This window comes from Uloborus diversus, chromosome 6 (assembly GCF_026930045.1).
Source record: "Uloborus diversus isolate 005 chromosome 6, Udiv.v.3.1, whole genome shotgun sequence".
Classification (NCBI taxonomy): domain Eukaryota; kingdom Metazoa; phylum Arthropoda; class Arachnida; order Araneae; family Uloboridae; genus Uloborus; species Uloborus diversus.
In genome coordinates, this window is record NC_072736.1 from 59,779,063 (window position 1) to 59,799,506 (window position 20,444).

Genomic DNA, 20,444 nt, shown 5'->3' on the forward strand with positions numbered 1-20,444 from the left:
ATATATGAGTTAAAAGTTTTCCAAATATTGTCAAGACACTTCTACTTCAACTTTGTTTACTTCCAGCTTTGCTCTGACCCAGTGCGATGATCGTGACACTGACACTTGTCTGACAGATTGAATGTCTGATATTTGTTACATCTCGTAGAACTATAATGTGATATTTTCCTAATTTCTACTTCCGAAGATGAACGGTGATCACCATGAGGTATATTCTTTTCTTTACAGGTTAAGTGTCGAAAAAAGAAAAAAAAAATAAAGAAAATTAATTTGAATTTTGTCATGTTGAATTCAAATTATGTTTTTCGCAATCACGAGTGTGTGTTTGTATGTTTGTGTGTGGGGGGGGGGGGGAATATGTGTATGTGTGTAGGCATGTGTGTTTGTGTCTGTGTGCAGTCATGAGTGTGAAGGGTAGTTGTGTGTATGAGTGTTTGTGTGCGTGGGGGCGGGGTATGTGTATGTGTGTGTGTAAGCATATGTGTTTGTGTCTGTGTGCAGGCATGAATGTGTGGGCAGTTGTGTGTATTTGTGTATATGTGTAGGTGTCTGTATGCATGCGTGTGTGTATGTGTGTAGGGGTATGTGTGTGTATGGTGGTGTTTGTGTATGTGTTTGTGTGTGCGTGTGTGTTGGTGCGTGTATGTATGCGTGTGTGTGTAGGATATGGACGCAACCTGGAGACGGTTTTCGCTAGAGGAGCAGCATCGTGAGGCCGGCCGACGCGACTGGTGGTGCTGGCAGAGAGTGGCGCCGCGCCGGTGGGAAAAATGATAGCACGCCAAAAACAGTCAAATGAAAGCAATAAGCAATCGTGATTGCTCAAAAAAAAAAACTTACTGCCCTTAAATAATTTTCTCTTGTATTCCTTATTTATTTATGAAACTGATAGAGTATTAATTAGCTTACGAAGATCTTCCATAATGAACTTATTTAACAAATTATTTGAATAAATTCTCATGTAATCTTCAATTGTTAATTTTTATTTATCCTACTGTAACGACGAATTATATCATTGACTGCATGTAACTTTCGTTTTATTTAAAACCAGACAATTCGTCAGCTATCAATTTTTCTGAAATAGTTAATCCATAACCTCCATCGTGCCATCTGGGCACATAAATGGAAATTTTCAGAGGGCGAAGGCAAGAGGCACACAAACCACTAGCGCATTGTAAGTGGAAAGGAAGCTTAGATAACAATTTTTTTTTCGTGTGATTCTTTTTTTTTCCTATAATTTATTCAAGTAATATAGTCCACACTGATGTCATTTGTTGATATTATGGTTAATTTATACATACACAACTAAATAAATAGTTGACACCAGATGTGACGAACCTTTAACTTATGAATGAACACAAAAACTCAATTTTTCAAATACTTTGCTTGTCCCGAAAAATCATACCTTTATAAAATTTTGCATCCTGGAATGTTTTAAACTTTTTCCGTGGTGAACATAATTAGACAACTAGTCCACATTTTTCATTATCGTGTGATTTCATTTATAGTTCTAATATTTAGTTGTATAAGTACCAACTAATATCTGCATCATTTTTATTTAATTAATTTATTTATTTATTATTATTATTTTTTTTTTTTTTTTTGCAGCATAACTAAATCTTTCTCTTGCTGTGTAGAAAAAATTAAAAGGGTGTTTTTTGTTGTTTTTAAATAAAAATAAAGTTTGTTTTGCTGAAAATTTACTTCAAATACAAGTTTTCTATAATTTTAAAGACCTTTTAACCTTAAAAATCCCAAAACCACATCAGAACAATTAATACTTGAGTATCAAAAAATAAAAATTTATTTGTATCAATTGTAAATGGGTCATTCCATGTCAAGTGATCCAAAATTTGAGAAATTTTTTCACTCGTATTTTTGTATTTCTTTGCAATTTGGTTTATCGATTGTACCCTTCAAGGTAATCAAAAGTCCAAATTTTTAGATTTTTATCTCTTTTTATTTTTTTACTTATAAGACTTTAATTTTTGGAAAAACCCTCTTTTTTTCATGGATGCTTGAATATACGTCCCAAATTTAAAATAATTGAATACTTCCCACTTTTTGGAAAAACGTTTATTCTAACCAAATATAAGTGCAAATTAGGTATTTAAATGAACGTGCCACGTTTTTTAGACCTTAAAGTGTGCATTTCATTTCAAATATACTCAATTAAAAATAATCTTGGACAGAATAATCCTAAAGTTTATAGTGATGAAGATTTACATTGAGTCAAAAAATTACAATATTCATATTAAAGGAGGGAAAAACACTTTCAAAAAAAAAAAAAAAAAATTCAATACTAGAATGCGTCATTTTTTGCTGGATTCAATGCTTTAACCTTTTCTCACACGGATTCTGCCATCTGTTTACATTAATCGTTTCTGATACTGTTTCCATACCCTCTACAATGCGGCAACGAGCTCAATTTTGTTGGTGGGAACCGGGTCTTGAACCACTTTCTTTTAGATTTGACGATACCACAAATTCTTGATCGTATTGAAATTGGTAGAGTTGCTTGACCTGTTTAATACCGAAATTCCTCTTTCTGTTTAAAATCTGTGAGTCGATTTAGAGATGTGACACGGAGTAGAATCTTGATGAAAGATAAAATGTGTCACTAAATGTGTAACTGCTGTGCCTCAGATGAAGTATCATGCAGTACAGTCGGATCCTGACTTACGCGAGGGATGCGTTCCAAGACCCCTCACGCAAGTCGAAATTTCGCGTTGTGAAACAATATATGTTTAGAAATTTTTTATAAACATACGCAATGATTTCAGACATGTGTTAACACTCCTCAAGTTGTTTCAAACCCTTTCTTAACTATATATTAGCGCATCTTTTATGAAGAACTGACTTTTTACTGTATTTCAAAAAAGGATTACTATTTATCATAAATTGCTGTCATGAAGCACAGAATCAATGATCAGTCAGAGATATGAATTTAAACAGTACGGTACTTACATTAAGTTTTTTACTACATTATAACAGCACTGAACAGTAGATATCGTAAACTTAATCCCACCAAAAACATTCTGTAAAAAACTAGCCAAGTCTCGATGGAGCTGCTTGTTTATCTCTAAAAAGTAATGAAATCTAGACAAAGTCATGAGAAGTCCAGGGTTCCTTACTGCGATTTCTTTATTATTATAGTTAATGTTGTGTGACTTGGCCGTTAAACATTCTTTATACGTTAGTGGGTACAAGTCAATTTCGTTTATACGTTTTCCATGTGGCAATTTTCCATCGTCAATGGGTAGCGGTTCTGGCGACACATTGGTGCAATGGTGTCATGAAGCACCTGGTTTTGTACCCTTGTGTACCCTTTAACGGCCAACAGCAAACTACCGCAAAGCGTTGCAAATGAATGAAAGGAATTTCATTCATTTTGATGTATGAATTAACTTAAAGATTATATTTTTTAAAATTAAATATCTGTATAAAATTACAGAAAAAAATAGTACTTTTTGACATGAAATTTTTTACAACTACGTATTTATTATGCATTAATTTAATATATACTATATATATATATATATATATATATATATATATATATATATATATATATATATATATATATATATATATATATATATATATATATATATATATATATATATAATCAAGTCATAAGAACATTTTTTTTCCCGAAAGTCGGCAAACATTTTCATTAATTCTTTATTATACATTATTTTGAAAAATATCGATACAAATAATTGTTGTAGAACCAGTTTTTTTTTCTTAAAATTATCAAATCGTTTGCATGCAAAAACCCGCTAAAACAATTTAAAATTTACATTTCATCATCGCCAAGTAAAAAGCTGCTGCCTCTTTTATTTATAACCCGCTCCCCCCACCCCGTGTTCATAACTCATTTTAAAGGTGGAGGGGGGGAGGAAAGCAAGTGCTGTTGTAAGTTAAGTAGTAACTTGTAATGAATGATCACTGTCACTGAAAATTGATTTTAATTTAATTAAAAATATGAACTGTTCATGTTTACAAGCTTAAACATGAACAGTTTTAACCATAATTTTCTTTCAAAAACAAAAACATGTGCACAGAAATGACAGAAACAATAAAACATACCATGAATATTTTTTCCCTCCAGGATGGTAAAAACCATGGAGAAAACAGGTTTTTACGAGTGCGCTAAAAACCATGGTAAAAACTGATAAATGCCACAGGTGGTAAAAACCATTCCAACCCTGGCTGCTATTGGTTTAGAAGGAGGGGATCAGAATATCGTAGTATTCAGTTAACGTGAACTTCAATTTTGAAACCTTAAACCTTAGAATTTCTTGATCCTTGTTTCTTCTTTAAATTGCTATCCATTCATTCAATTAATATTCATCACAATCTTTTGATACCTTGTTTTCGTCAGTTTCCATTGTTGTGGTAGAATTGTTGTGAATTCATAGGATGGCCATGTTATTTACTTTTTTAAATCCCTTTTGCGTACCCTGGCCGTTTCTTTAGGCGAATCATATGGGCAAATCAATTCATATTACGAACAGTGCGAGACATCGTTAGGCATCGTTGAGTTTCGAGGTACTTAAGTGCTGTAGGCAGTTGTCAGCTGCACATAATAGGCCGTCTTGGAACTCTGTAGAGCACAGTCCAGTTGAAACAGTTTCACAACTGTCAATTACGTGTTTCTGATCTGTACTCAAATTTTCAGTATTTTCCTTTACTTTTGCCAATGTAGAAATACATGACAGAGGTAACCTAGAATGATAGCATAAGTAGGTTTTCGCATACCATCAGCTTGTGTTTGATTGAACCAGAAAAGTCTTAGGTTCAGTACTTTCTCTATCTTATTTATCAGAAGTTTAGACCGGGAGCTCGTTCGTATGAAAAATGTACACCAAATGTTTTGCAGTTCTTTATTTATTTCCCTCTTTTTTTTAACACCTGCAATGACACTGTTGTTTTTTGTTTTTCTTTTCATTCCAAGTTCTAACGGGGCTGTCGTTTAACGCGACTGTTTTGACTTCTTTTTACAAAAAAGGAAGTATTGTATTCGCGTAAAAATTTTCACTCAAAGTTGGGCCTTAATTTCCATTTTGCTGACCTCCGAATCAATGTTGAGTTTTTTTTTCAACCCAACCACACTTTTAAGGATGTAAGAACGCCTAAGAACGTAAAACACTCGAAATATCCATTTTGACATTCTCCGACTTAATTACAACGACTTTTCCCGTGACGTCCGTATGTGTGTGCGGATGTGCGTATGTATGTCGCATAACTCAAGAACGGTATGTCCTAGAAAATTGAAATTTAGTACCTTAGACTCCTAGTGGGGTCTAGTTGTGCACCTCCCCTTTTGGTTGCATTCGGGTGTTTCTAAAGGGGTCTTTTGCCCCTTTTTTGGGGGGAAATCATTGTTAATTTTGATGTATACTCAAGTTGTGTTATAATTTGGCGGACACTTGGCGATGTATCGCCAGTCTTTTGGTCGCCAAGTTTTGTCACCATGTTGGCGACTAATTTGGCGATTTTTTTTCTTTTCCTTTTTTTCAGTAGGGCTGTAGTTTAGTAGCGTAGTAGCGCTGGTATTTATCAAATTTGTCAAAAGATAATTGTTTTGAAACAAACTTTCGTTCAGGAAGACCAAAGAAAACAACTGAACGACAAGACAGAGAGATGATGAGATTAGTTCAACCCAGAACCTGTCAACACGGTCAGTTTGTAAAAAAAGTAAGCTTTCCAGTGTCAAAATCAACAGTACATCGACGACTGCAGGCAAGTGCATTTCTTGTTTATCGCAAAATACGTCGTTCGTCGAAGTTTACAAAACCGCATAAAGATGCTCGTGTTCACTGTTCAGTGGGCCCAAAATCACATGAATTGGACAAATGAATGGTTATGTGTTCTTTTTAGTGATGAAAAGATATTCAATTTAGATGGTCCTGATGGTTGGGCGTATTACCAGCATGATATTCGCAAGGAACCCCGAACACTTTTCGGCAAACAACAGGGGGAGGCTCACTCATGGTGTGGGGATAATTCGCTTTCAATGGAATAACCAATATATCTTTCTTGGAAGGACGTCAATGTTCCGAAGATTATCAGAAAACGCTTGAAGAACAGTTAGTTCCATTTGGAAAATGGATACTGGATGGGAACCAATGGATATTTCAACAAGACAACTGCTCCATTCACGTGTCTAAATCTACACTGCAGTGGTTTAGACAAAACCAAGTAACTCTTATGGACTGGCCAGCCTTAAGTCCTGACCCAAACCCAATAGAGAACCTCTGGGGAATATTAGCTCGAAATGTATACGCTAATGGGAGGCAGTTTGCAACAGTTCAAGATCTAAGGCAGCAAATTGAACGCAGTTGGTTTTCATTAAAGCCAGACGTTCTTCAAACTTTTGTTTTAAGCATGCCTGATCGAGTTTTTGAATTTATTAGGAAAAATGGCTTAAAAATTTGAACATTGAAGAAAAATAATGATTTGTCTATAAACTTTTGGGACAGTAAAATTTAAGTTAAAATTTTTTAAAAGTATGTGAATGTTTAATATAATTTGTATAAAGTGTTAATATTGTATTGATATTTTTTATGATTCTAAATTGTTTTGAATTCGTTACTTCTGTTTTTAACTTGTAAAACATGAAAACCCTGTTGTATCTAAACTTTTGGGACGTATAAAGTAAGTCTGCTGTGCGTTAATGCTAACATTAGAGAATTTGGGAACATTATAAAATGCTTGGCAGCCAAATAAGATATCTAAATTAATTTTTAATTATATTTTAATTACTCCTCCACTGTATTGTGAATGGGAGCTGCAAATAGCATTTTGTTATATCAATTAATGATAATTTGAGTAGCGCTAGTGATTAGTGATTTTGGATACAACTTCTTACTTGCAATTTATTATGCATTTTGTAATTGGATGCATAATATTTTTAAAAAAGTGCTTAAGCAGTCCTTAATTTTGATTTCGGAAATTGAATGTTAACATCGATGGAAAGGTAGGAGAAATTTTCAATATTCCTTCAAATAAGGACATTTCCCATTTTTTTTAAAACTTAAAACAAAATTCCAACGATCGTGTTAATGTTATTAATATTGATTATCGTACTGTTATTAAAATCCAATTGGTAGATTTTTCTATTTTAAATTCAATAATTTTAATTTTTGTACTTCTGACACTGATAATTTGAAGACTCTGATGTCTTGACATATCTGCTGCGTAAAATAGCTTTTTTTGTTTCATTTTCAATTTTTATTTTGCTTTGTTAAATGCAAATAAATAAAATTTCATTAGAACTTCAAATAACTAAGCATATGAATGCTACTCTATTGAAACTTTTAAAACTTCTCCGGCATTTTTCCCCTTCACCTTTTTGGAATTTTCAGTCACCTTTAGCTACATCTTCAACAGCATTTTCTTGTGGCAAAACTGCAGCTGAAGAATCAGAAAAGAATTATATTTCGTGGCTCCAAAATCCTTTCTTTTATATTCTCCAACAAAGTCGTTAAAACATTTTTTACTGCTAGCGTAGTGTAAGTGCAGAAAAAACAACTAGACGCACTGTTCCAAGCAGTGCACTTATGAAATCTTGAATTTCTGATTTTTCCTTCTAAATACTTCTTTTCCTTTTCTCACTCATTCCATACTTTTCTCTACGCTAGTGAAGTAATAAATTATATTTCAAGCTCAACATGTATCCACTAATTAACACTGAAATCTGACGAAAACACCATAAATTGTTCTTGCCTGACGTGAATGATGACGATGACGAACTATTTGTGGTTCTATTCTAGACCGTAGACGAAAAATAATCCCTCTCACTCTTATCTCTGGAAGATTCAAGAGATAATTACGTTATCGTTGCTCAAAAAAATCTCATTTTTCATATTCTCCTATAAAATCTTTAAAACTTGTTTTACTCCTAGCGTAGTGTCAGTACAGGAAAAACAACTACACTCACTGTCCTTAGCGTTGCGTTACTTATAAACATTTTACTTTTTCTAAGTGTATTTAATGCTTTTTAATTTCAACTTAATCATTCTGTACTTTTAATTATGTTAGTGAATTATATATTAAATTTCAATTATATTTCAAGTTCTACGTGCATCCGCTAACTAGCACAGAAATCTGACGACAGCAGCATAAATTTTGCATGCATGATGTGAATGATGAGGATGGCGAATTATTTGTAGATCCATCCAAGATCGTAGATGAAAATTAATCCTTCTCATGCTTATTTTTGGAAGATTCAAGAGAGAATTACTTTATCGTAGTTCAAACATTTTATTTTTCAGTCTCCAGTAAAATCTTTAAAACTTGTTTTACTGCTAGCGTAGTGTCAGTACAGGGAAAACAACTAGACTCGCTGCCCTAAGCGTTGCGCTTCTTATGAAGACTTTTATTTCTTCTAAGCGCATATAATGCTTATAAAATTTAACTTTATCCTTCTGCATATTTTTTATGCAGAATGGATTGAATGGATATGAATTATTTGATGCTATTTCAAGCTCAACGTACATAAGCTAACTAGCACAGAAATCCGTCAAGAGCAGCATAAATTTTGCATGCATGATGTGAATGATGAGGACGGCGAATTATTTGTAGTTCCATCCAAGATCGTAGATGAAAATTAATCCTTCTGTCATGCTTATTTTTGGAAGATTCAAGAGAGAATTACTTTATCGTAGCTTAAACATTTTATTTTTCATATTCTCCAGTAAAATCTTTAAAACTTGTTTTACTGCGAGCGTAGTGTCAGTACAGGGAAACGAACTAGACTCGCTGCCCTAAGCGATGCGCTTCTTATGAAGACTTTTATTTCTTCTAAGCGCATTTAATGCTTATAAAATTTAACTTTATCTTTCTGCACTTTTTTTATGCCAGTGAATTAATTGATACTATTTCAAGTTCAACGTACATGAGCTAACTAGCACAGAAATCCGTCAAGAGCAGCATAAATTTTGCATGCATGATGTGAATGATGGAGATGGCGAATTATTTGTAGTTCCATCCAAGATCGTAGATGATAATTAATCCTTCTCATGCCTATTTTTGGAAGATTCAAGAGAGAATTACTTTATCGTAGCTCAAACATTTTATTTTTCATATTCTCCAGTAAAATCTTTAAAACTTGTTTTACTGCTAGCGTAGTGTCAGTACAGGGAAACCAACTAGACTCGCTGCCCTAAGCGTTGCGCTTCTTATAAAGACTTTTATTTCTTCTAAGTGCATTTAATGCTTATAAAATATAACTTTATCTTTCTGCACTTTTTTTACGCCAGTGAATTAATTGATGCAATTTCAAGCTAAACGTACATGAGCTAACTAGCACAGAAATCCGTCAATAGCAGCATAAATTTTGCATGCATGATGTGAATGATGAGGATGGCAAATTATTTGTAGTTTTATCCAAGATTGTAGATGAAAATTAATCCTTTTCATGCTTATTTTTCGATGATTCAAGAGAGAATTACTTTATCGTAGCTCAAACATATTATTTTTCATATTCTCCAGTAAAATCTTTAAAACTTGTTTAAACTGCTAGCGTAGTGTCAGTACAGGGAAAACAACTAGACTCGCGGCCCTAAGCGTTGCGCTTCTTATGAAGACTTTTATTTCTTCTAAGTGCATTTAATGCTTATAAAATATAACTTTATCTTTCTGCACTTTTTTTACGCCAGTGAATTAATTGATGCAATTTCAAGCTAAACGTACATGAGCTAACTAGCACAGAAATCCGTCAAGAGCAGCATAAATTTTGCATGCATGATGTGAATGATGAAGAGGGCGAATTATTTGTAGTTCCATCCAAGATCGTAGATGAAAATTAATCCTTCTCATGCTTATTTTTGGAAGATTCAAGAGAGAATTATTTTATCGTAGTTCAAACATTTTATTTTTCAGTCTCCAGTAAAATCTTTAAAACTTGTTTTACTGCAAAGGTAGTGTCAGTACAGGGAAACCAACTAGACTCGCTGCCCTAAGCGATGCGCTTCTTATGAAGACTTTTATTTCTTCTAAGTGCATTTAATGCTTATAAAATTTAACTTTATCTTTCTGCACTTTTTTTATGCCAGTGACTTAATTGATGCTATTTCAAGCTCAACTTACATGAGCTAACTAGCACAGAAATCCGTCAAGAGCAGCATAAATTTTGCATGCATGATGTGAGTGATGAGGATGGCGAATTATTTGTAGTTCCATCGAAGATCGTAGATGAAAATTAATCATTCTCATGCTTATTTTTGGAAGATTGAAGAGAGAATTAATTTATCGTAGCTTAAACATTTTATTTTTTATATTCTCCAGTAAAATCTTTAAAAACTTGTTTTACTGCTACCGTAGTGTCAGTACAGGGAAACCAACTAGACTTGCTGCCTTAAGCGTTGCGCTTCTTATGAAGACTTTTATTTCTTCTAAGTGCATTTAATGCTTATAAAATATAACTTTATCTTTCTGCACTTTTTTTGCGCCAGTGATTTAATTGATGCTATTTCAAGCTAAACGTACATGAGCTAACTAGCACAGAAATCCGTCAATAGCAGCATAAATTTTGCATGCATGATGTGAATAATGAGGATGGCAAATTATTTGTAGTTTTATCCAAGATCGTAGATGAAAATTAATCCTTTTCATGCTTATTTTTCGATAATTCAAGAGAGAATTACTTTATCGTAGCTCAAACATTTTGTTTTTCATATTCTCCAGTAAAATCTTTAAAACTTTTTTAAACTGCTAGCGTAGTGTCAGTACAGGGAAAACAACTAGACTCGCGGCCCTAAGCGTTGCGCTTCTTATGAAGACTTATATTTCTTCTAAGTGCATATAATGCTTATAAAATTTAACTTTATCTTTCTGCACTTTTTTATGCCAGTGAATTAATTGATGCTATTTCAAGCTCAACGTACATGAGCTAACTAGCAGAGAAATCCGTCAAGAGCAGCATAAATTTTGCATGCATGATGTGAATGATGAAGAGGGCGAATTATTTGTAGTTCCATCCAAGATCGTAGATGAAAATTAATCCTTCTCATGCTTATTTTTGGAAGATTCAAGAGAGAATTATTTTATCGTAGTTCAAACATTTTATTTTTCAGTCTCCAGTAAAATCTTTAAAACTTGTTTTACTGCTGGCGTAGTGTCAGTACAGGGACACCAACTAGATTCGCTGCCCTAAGTGTTGCGCTTCTTATGAAGACTTTTATTTCTTCTAAGTGCATTTAATGCTTATAAAATATAACTTTATCTTTCTGCACTTTTTTTACGCCAGTGAATTAATTGATGCAATTTCAAGCTAAACGTACATAAGCTAACTAGCACAGAAATCCGTCAAGAGCAGCATAAATTTTGCATGCATGATGTGAGTGATGAGGATGGCGAATTATTTGTAGTTCCATCGAAGATCGTAGATGAAAATTAATCATTCTCATGCTTATTTTTGGAAGATTCAAGAGAGAATTACTTTATCGTAGCTTAAACATTTTATTTTTCATATTCTCCAGTAAAATCTTTAAAACTTGTTTTACTGCTAGCGTAGTGTCAGTACAGGGAAACCAACTAGACTCGCTGCCCTAAGCGTTGCGCTTCTTATGAAGACTTTTATTTCTTCTAAGTGCATTTAATGCTTATAAAATATAACTTTATCTTTCTGCACTTTTTTTACGCCAGTGAATTAATTGATGCAATTTCAAGCTAAACGTACATGAGCTAACTAGCACAGAAATCCGTCAAGAGCAGCATAAATTTTGCATGCATGATGTGAATGATGAAGAGATCGAATTATTTGTAGTTCCATCCAAAATCGTAGATGAAAATTAATCCTTCTCATGCTTATTTTTGGAAGATTCAAGAGAGAATTATTTTATCGTAGTTCAAACATTTTATTTTTCAGTCTCCAGTAAAATCTTTAAAACTTGTTTTACTGCAAAGGTAGTGTCAGTACAAGGAAAACAACTAGACTCGCTGCCCTAAGCGTTGCGCTTCTTATGAAGACTTTCATTTCTTCTAAGTGCATTTAATGCTTATAAAATTTAACTTTCTCTTTCTGCATTTTTTTATGCCAGTGAATTATTTGATGCTATTTCAAGCTCAACGTACATGAGCTAACTAGCACAGAAATCCGTCAAGAGCAGCATAAATTTTGCACGCATGATGTGAATGATGAGGATGGCGAATTATTTGTAGTTCCATCCAAGATCGTAGATGAAAATTAATCCTTCTCATGCTTATTTTTGGAAGATTCAAGAGAGAATTACTTTATCGTAGCTTAAACATTTTATTTTTCATATTCTCCAGTAAAATCTTTAAAACTTGTTTTACTGCTAGCGTAGTGTCAGTACAGGGAAACCAACTAGACTCGCTGCCCTAAGCGTTGCGCTTCTTATGAAGACTTTTATTTCTTCTAAGTGCATTTAATGCTTATAAAATATAACTTTATCTTTCTGCACTTTTTTATGCCAGTGAATTAATTGATGCTATCTCAAGCTCAACTTACATGAGCTAACTAGCACAGAAATCCGTCAAGAGCAGCATAAATTTTGCATGCATGATGTGAGTGATGAGGATGGCGAATTATTTGTAGTTCAATCGAAGATCGTAGATGAAAATTAATCATTCTCATGCTTATTTTTGGAAGATTCAAGAGAGAATTACTTTATCGTAGCTTAAACATTTTATTTTTCATATTCTCCAGTAAAATCTTTAAAACTTGTTTTACTGCTAGCGTAGTCTCAGTACAGCGAAACCAACTAGACTCGCTGCCCTAAGCGTTGCGCTTCTTATGAAGACTTTTATTTCTTCTAAGTGCATATAATGCTTATAAAATATAACTTTATCTTTCTGCACTTTTTTTATGCCAGTGAATTAATTGATGCTATTTCAAGCTCAACGTACATGAGCTAACTAGCACAGAAATCCGTCAAGAGCAGCATAAATTTTGCATGCATGATGTGAGTGATGAGGATGGCGAATTATTTGTAGTTCCATCCAAGATCGTAGATGAAAATTAATCATTCTCATGCTTATTTTTGGAAGATTCAAGAGAGAATTACTTTATCGTAGCTTAAACATTTTATTTTTCATATTCTCCAGTAAAATCGTTAAAACTTGTTTTACTGCTAGCGTAGTGTCAGTACAAGGAAAACAACTAGACTCGCTGCCCTAAGCGTTGCGCTTCTTATGAAGACTTTCATTTCTTCTAAGTGTATTTAATGCTTATAAAATTTAACTTTATCTTTCTGCATTTTTTTTATGCCAGTGAATTATTTGATGCTATTTCAAGCTCAACGTACATGAGCTAACTAGCACAGAAATCCGTCAAGAGCAGCTTAAATTTTGCATGCATGATGTGAATGATGAGGATGGCGAATTATTTGTAGTTCCATGCAAGATCGTAAATGAAAATTAATCCTTCTCATGCTTATTTTTGGAAGATTCAAGAGATAATTTCTTTATTGTAGCTTAAACATTTTATTTTTCATATTCTCCAGTAAAATCTTTAAAACTTGTTTTACTGCTAGCGTAGTGGCAGTACAGGGAAAACAACTAGACTCGCGGCACTAAGCGTTGCGCTACTTATGAAGACTTTTATTTCTTCTAAGCATATTTAATGCTTTTTAAATTTAGCTTTATCTTTCTGCACTTTTTTTATGCCAGTGAATTAATGAATGCTATTTCAAGCTCAACGTACATGAGCTAACTAGCACAGAAATCCGTCAAGAGCAGCATATATTTTGCATGCATGAAGTGAGGGGTGCCGCGAATTTTCCAAAAGGTATAGTTTATTGTGCTGTGAGAAGATTTTAGTTCTTTAAATGGTGCCGCGAATCGGAACAGTTTGGGATGTTGTGTCCTAAAAAAGCAGTAAACTTCTCATAAAGTTTATAGTTTTCATTCTAAGTGCATTTAATGGTTCACCGGTTTTCAAAAATGGTTCAAAAATTCAGAGAGCGCTGTAGTCAAATGTTTTTTTTTTAAATTAGTGTATGAAAGTTTTAATTAGTTGTTATTGAACAGAGGTCATTCCGATGTGTTTGATATGGTCACGTTTCACAGGAGTAATATGACCATTCGATTGCATAATGTTAAAGCTATGAAGCTATGAAAGATAGCCATATCGAATCAATGGGTTCTATATGATCAATGAGATTTGACCTCTGTTCAATAAGCACACTTTCAAACACCAATTAAAAAACATTTGACTACAGCACTCTCTGATGTCTAATTTTCGAACTATTTTTAAATATCTTTGTATAAAAATTCCAGATCTGCTGGTGCAACATACATTTTGCTTCACCTTTCTATCTCACCCAGTTTTGCTGTTAAATCATTTTAAAGTAGGGGAGTCCTTTCTCATAAATCCGTTAAAAAACATTTGACTACCCCGCTTTCTGAATTTTTGAATTATTTTTGAATAAAAATTTCCAGAGCACTGGTGCAGCATAATACTTATTTCATCTTTCTATTTCACACGGTTTTGCTGTAATGTCATTTCAAAATAGGGTAGTTCTTTTTCAAACACCCTGTATTAAGACATTTATTTAGTTTAAAGTCCTTAGAGATCAATTTTTCTCCAAGCATTTCCTTAGTTTGGCTTCTGTGACTTTTTTTTTTTTTTTGTCTTCAGATAGTTAGTTATCTGATTGACTACTATGAGATTGACTTATTTTTATCTCTGACTCTAGACTGTTTCTCAAGCATTGGAAGAGGCACGGAACCTAATCGACGAGAGAAAATACCTAGAGGCAGAGAATCGACTTTCTGCGTTGATCAACTTTTTAGAAAATGAGCCCGACAGCATTAAGAGGTACCTCTAGCACTCAGTTACTTATTTCGTGACGCAGAATTGCTTTTAGACAGCAATCATTATCAGTTACTGAAAGTTTCATACTATGGGAATATTGAAAGACAACTGTTTGCCACATAATTTCTAAAATAACTAAGCTTTAAAAAATAATTAAATAAAAAGAAATATTATAAAAATAGCGTTATATGACTCGAATAGTCAATGTGTTTATTTAATCAAAGGCACCGGCAGATTCATATGCAGGGGTGCACTCGCAGAGTTCAGCAAAACAAGCACAATTCTAGCCTCTTTCGCCAAATTACAACACGTATACGAAGCGTTGGGTGGGTTTTTCATACTTTAGCCTTCAATGCATGTTTGAAAGTGAGCAACAATCAGCAGAGTATGATAAATGAATGATAAAGCCGTCATCATTGAAGCAAAAATTAGCAACTGAATTCTGTTTTGGGGTAAGCTTTTTTTCGGATACAAAAATACAGATCTGATTAATTTTTCTTAGCTTTCCCGTTTTCGGGATATATGTGAAGGAAGTATTGCGTGTAATGGGTGTTATTTCAAGATTGCAAGTGTCGGTGTATCGGACACGATCCGAAAATATTTCATGCACCTTTTAAGTATTATGGGACTTCATACATGTCACCGAATTTAATATAGAAATTGAAACCTATGCGCTATTTAAGAGAATGAGCACTGACTACCGTAAATTTATGTACCATTTTTGCGCCTTCAAAGGCGGCTATGTACGCATTTTTGCGATAATTAGGTATGCAGTTAACTTTAAGGAGCACGATTTTTCTTAGAACTGTTTCTCACAACTTAATAAGTGAATTCTGAGTAGGAATTTTCTTGCTCGAATATACAAGGTATCAACCAGAAATGCCCTATTTTCAGTTTGTTCTCTATGCAAAAGGAAATGAAATAAATATTTTTGTATTCATCACGAATATAAGTTGCATCCCTAGTTTTAAAAATAGAAATTAATTTTTGTGAAACCTGACAAGTTCACTTGAGTGAAAACCTTTGGTGGACATTTCCAACTTGTTTACCAGAGAAATGTTGACCTTGTTCATGTCGTCTTTGGTAGCTCACTGAAAGGGGAAGGTATTGTTGGTACGGTTTATCCCCAGTTTTGCCAACATTTAAAATTCCTCCCATACATGCATCAAAAGCTATGATTGAAAATAAAAACGGGGGGGGGGGATTTCGTGCCCCCGCGAAACGGGGGGGGGGGACACCGTCGGTACTGAGTTGAGTTAGATTGTCGTCACAGTGTAACTGCAAAAGGGTAAAGAGCATAAATCAGCTTCAATGATTCCCGTTTTTACTTAACTCCCCTAGAAGAAAGAAATACTCTCAAGGTCAGGGGGCTTTAAGTTACCGGACCCGAACTGCAAGTCGTTAAGCTTCCATGTGCATGTGAATACAATTTTCGTTTCTCTGCAGGAATCGGTTTCTTTCCGAAGCATACAACAATCTGGGACAAGTGTTTTACCGGAAGGTGGAATTCGATAGGGCAGTGGGCTGCTACGGGAAAGCGACGGAGCTCAAAAATGATTTCGCTGCAGCCTTCTACAATCGTGGGACAATCCAATATCGCCTCGGTGAGTTATTGGACTTTTATATTTTCTTAAATCTTTATTCAGTTCTCGCAGGGGCGCCTCCAGAACCAGGTAGTCCGGACAACCCAGGACCCCACGGCTAACGGGGCTTCGCGTCGACTCGCTGATTACTGACTTATCACATCCTACAAAACATCTTAGACGTATTTTTGCACATTAGCTTTGTATAGGAAGCAGAAATTAATGACATTCAAGCCTGTCAATTCGATGTCTGCCCCCCGATGGCAGGGGGCGAAGGGGGATCAGGCAAATATCATTGATGAACAACATAAACCACACCCTCTTATGTGTAAAAGGAGGAAATAGTCAATGGAGGAAGCAAGTCGAATCATTGGCTTAGCAAAAGCTAACCCAAAGACCCCAAGTCACGTGACTCAACAACGGCGAAAGGTTGGCACGTTTTGCGTCAAACAAGCGGGAGAAACCTGATTTCTTCCAATGCTTTGCTTAAAAAGCTGTCACGTGACTTGGGGTTTTGGCTTCACGTATGAAAGTTTTTACTCCCTCCATTTTTTTTTTCTTCTCAATGATTTGACTCCCCCCTCCCCCAAGTAAATGACGGGCCTGTTGGCATTACATCTGGTGGGGGGGGGGAGTTATGCAAACTGCTTGGTTTTCAGTAAAAGCACCAAAAATCCGCCTTCGTCACGTGATATCTGCTGATTCTAGTTCGCTGTTTTCGGCAGCATGCATATTCGGATCATGGTATTTTGTGGCAAAATCAGCAGTTTTTAAAATGTAAGAATAACGAAAGTAACTACAGGCAAGTGAAGCAAGTGATGTAAAGGACACTAAGACTTTTTTTTGCGCACTTACCCTTTCTGACCTGGCGTCCGGTATATCGGACAAAAGCTTTAAACAGCTGCGAATCATTTATTAATTGATTAAATTACTTGATTTGGGGGGGGGGGATTGGCAACACTAATATATAGGGATTGGGAGGATAGTGGCTCATTTTTCCGATTATGGATTTTGGTCGCAAAGGCGAGGTTCTTTTTTCTGATTTTGTAAAAAATGTACGATTTTTATGAATCATTTCAAACGCTTATATATTATCTTTCATTATTGTTTGGAGAACATTTATTTTACAATGAAATTTGTTTGATATTTCGTCGTTTTTATGTCTGAAATATTAATTTCAAAGTATAAGTCCGGAATATTGGACGGATCATAACTCACTCAATTTTTTGCCTGCAAACTTGAAATTTCGTCTATAAGATACTCCTAAGCATAGTACACTGTGTACCAAATACAATTGTTGGTTATTTTTTTCGTAATTCCGACTAAAGGGGTTAAAATGCACGGCAAAGTTAAGGTTGTCTAGTTGTCTTTTTTACTAGAACGGGGATACGTTTACCGATCACCCCCGCATAAAATAGAGCTCTGCATTCGAGAAAGGCGAGCGAAGTGCCTTCTCGTGGAAAACGGATTATACCTCCCTGCCTCGTGTGAAGTCCGTTACGTCAGACCTTCACCAAATTTGGGGAAATTCCAACGTAAACTGCGGATTTGTAAAAGGAACATGCACACAAACATAAAAGCACACACAATTCATTGTTTATGAAGAGGTGTAGAAACAAAGCGCCTTGTGAAGGAAAATGGCGTTTAAATGATTTTTTTTTTCGCTTTCTGCAGGTTTTTATGCTTCTGCCTTGGAGGACATGAGAAAAGCTGTTACACTCGATCCCCTGAACGTTGAATTTGTAGCTGGGCTTCGTGCCACAGAAGAAGCCAGTCCGAAAGAATCCTGAAGAACAGAACCTCTTGTGAAGCCCCTTCAACTATTTTCATATTCAAACTCGCACGCAATGTGCTGTATCGAAGTACTTCTGAGTTCCTAACTTTTTTTACAATAATTAATGAAATAAAAAAAATTAATGTCCCATGTTTTTAAAATAAACTAAAAAGTTTTTATTGTGAGACTCTGAGAAGTTGAGCTCCGGCTCTGACAATGTTTATCTCTGTTTCGAAAAATAGGGAGAGGTAATTGGCTCTAAGTTGAGTTGAGAAACTTTCTTAGTAGTTTTTCAAAAATATTCCAACTAAAATCCGAACCAATAACACTTCTATTTTTCACAAAGCTCCCCTAAAACAGGTAAAAATAGTCAAGGTCACATCTCAACTAACCAGAGCAGCACTATGCAAGGTCGCATCCAGAAATTTTTTGGGGAGTGGCCCAGTTTCGCACATTGCCCTAGCACACACACACACACACGTATATGTATGTATGTATGTATATATATATATGTGTGTGTGTGTGTGTGTGTGTACATGTCTTTTTTACTGACACAGCTCTCATGTTTTTGTCTCGTTTTTTAATGCTCTCGCTGTTTTTATTTTTATTTTATATATTTTTATTTTATTCGCTTTGTAGTGGGAAGGATAGCAAGAGAGTGGTTCTTTAAGTGGAATGTAGAATATCCATTATTTCAGGGGTCCGGGTGTTTCTTCCCCGAGAATTTTTTTTTTTTAATAGAATTAAAAATCTGTATTTTGAGGCCTTATATGGGGATAATTGAGACTACAAAAATATGAAGAAAAATATGCAAACAAAACCTTTTGAAAGTTAGGCATTCTTTTGCTAGTCAAGAGCAATCAAAATAAAAATTGCTCGTGCCACAAATCGTTCACATTAATGACAGAGAGGAAAAGCTGGAGGAGAAAAGGGAAGCAAGTCGTCACCTGCTCATATCGGATTTTAGTTTAATTTGCAACCAACATCTCCCCCCCCCCTTTATTTCATCAAATGCTCTTTTGTAAAAAATGTACAAAATGCTTTAAAAGAAATGGTGAAGGGATTCAGAAAATAAGTAACGAAAGAGTAATATTCTGGCCATTCGGACAATTCATACTTTATTTTCTTGATAAGAGACATAGGCGTAAACTAGGAAGGGGGGCACAGGTTTTTGAGGCACCTACGTTTTTGAGTCATGGGCAGAGTTTTTATTTTGCCCCCTTAGCTTTTAAGCAAAAAGAAAATTTTAATTGTTTTTTAAATGATATATACCTTATTTTCAAATGATAATAAAATGTAATTCGTATATTACTGATGCAATTGTAATGAATTATATGCAAAAGTTGTATCCTTGTAGTCAATTACCAATTAGTAATTTCAACCCGTAGTTTATCTGTTTTCAAACTGCACCACAGCGGCGCAATCATAAGCCCAGAAGAGGCCCGTGTACCTGATCCCTAAGTGATGATGACCCCCCCTCCCAATATTTATAGGCCTAGTTTACTAAAATCCTGTAATCTTAGTTTACTAAATTTAGGTAGTAAACTCGGATTACATGCCCAAAAAAATGAGTGTTTTCGAGAAAGAGTGGAAATGTTGCTGCATTTCCGAAGTTTTTCTTAAAGCGAAATTTAAATAGTTTAACTGGTGTTCACATGAATGAATTTACCAACCATGTAATAAACAAGCCAAAACGGAACAGTGGCGTAACCAGAAAGGGGGCCCACGGGGCTCATCTCCCCCCCCCCCCTTCCAGAATGCTGAGTTGAATGCTTTTTAAGAGTATTCTTTATTATTGATGAGAAGATATAAAAATACGTCTTTTGAAAACGAAGTGATTTTTATAAATTAATAGTAATGTTAGGAAAAATCTTAATTTCTTTAAAAAATCAATCTTTGAATTTAAAATTTTAAAAGTTACAACTCATTGATCAGCTAATCGCCTCCTTTCCCCTTTCCTATTCCTTTTCTTTTTTTTCTAGCTCGCCTAAAAATAGGAAAATGCTGCTCCTCCAAAGCCCCTCCCCCCACACACACACCGGAAGCATTATGGAGCATTTGAAATTTCGTTTTCAGGTCTTCAATTTCGCGAATTTTCCAGGGAAAAGCCCTCAATTACCGAACAACATCGAAAATTGCGTTTCAAATTGCGTTTTTAGAGCTTTAATTTCGAAAAATTACCGCCTTAATATTACAAAATATGGCATTACAATCGCGTTTTTAGGACTTGAATTTCAGAAAATTTTCGGGAAAATGTCCCTGTACTACTTTTCTCCAATATAATAAGCTATTTGGTTTC

At 34.7% G+C, this 20,444-nt stretch overlaps 1 protein-coding gene across 1 annotated transcript; it reads left to right on the forward strand.

Moving 5' to 3' along the window:
• The first annotated feature begins 60 nt into the window (after positions 1 to 60).
• Positions 61 to 18,289, forward strand: LOC129225094 (tetratricopeptide repeat protein 32-like). Its single transcript, XM_054859650.1, has 4 exons — positions 61 to 208; positions 14,670 to 14,791; positions 16,235 to 16,392; positions 18,046 to 18,289. Exons 1-4 carry the CDS (start codon positions 188 to 190, stop codon positions 18,159 to 18,161), a joined length of 417 nt encoding a protein of 138 aa, XP_054715625.1. The 5' UTR covers positions 61 to 187; the 3' UTR covers positions 18,162 to 18,289.
• The last annotated feature ends 2,155 nt before the right edge of the window (positions 18,290 to 20,444 follow it).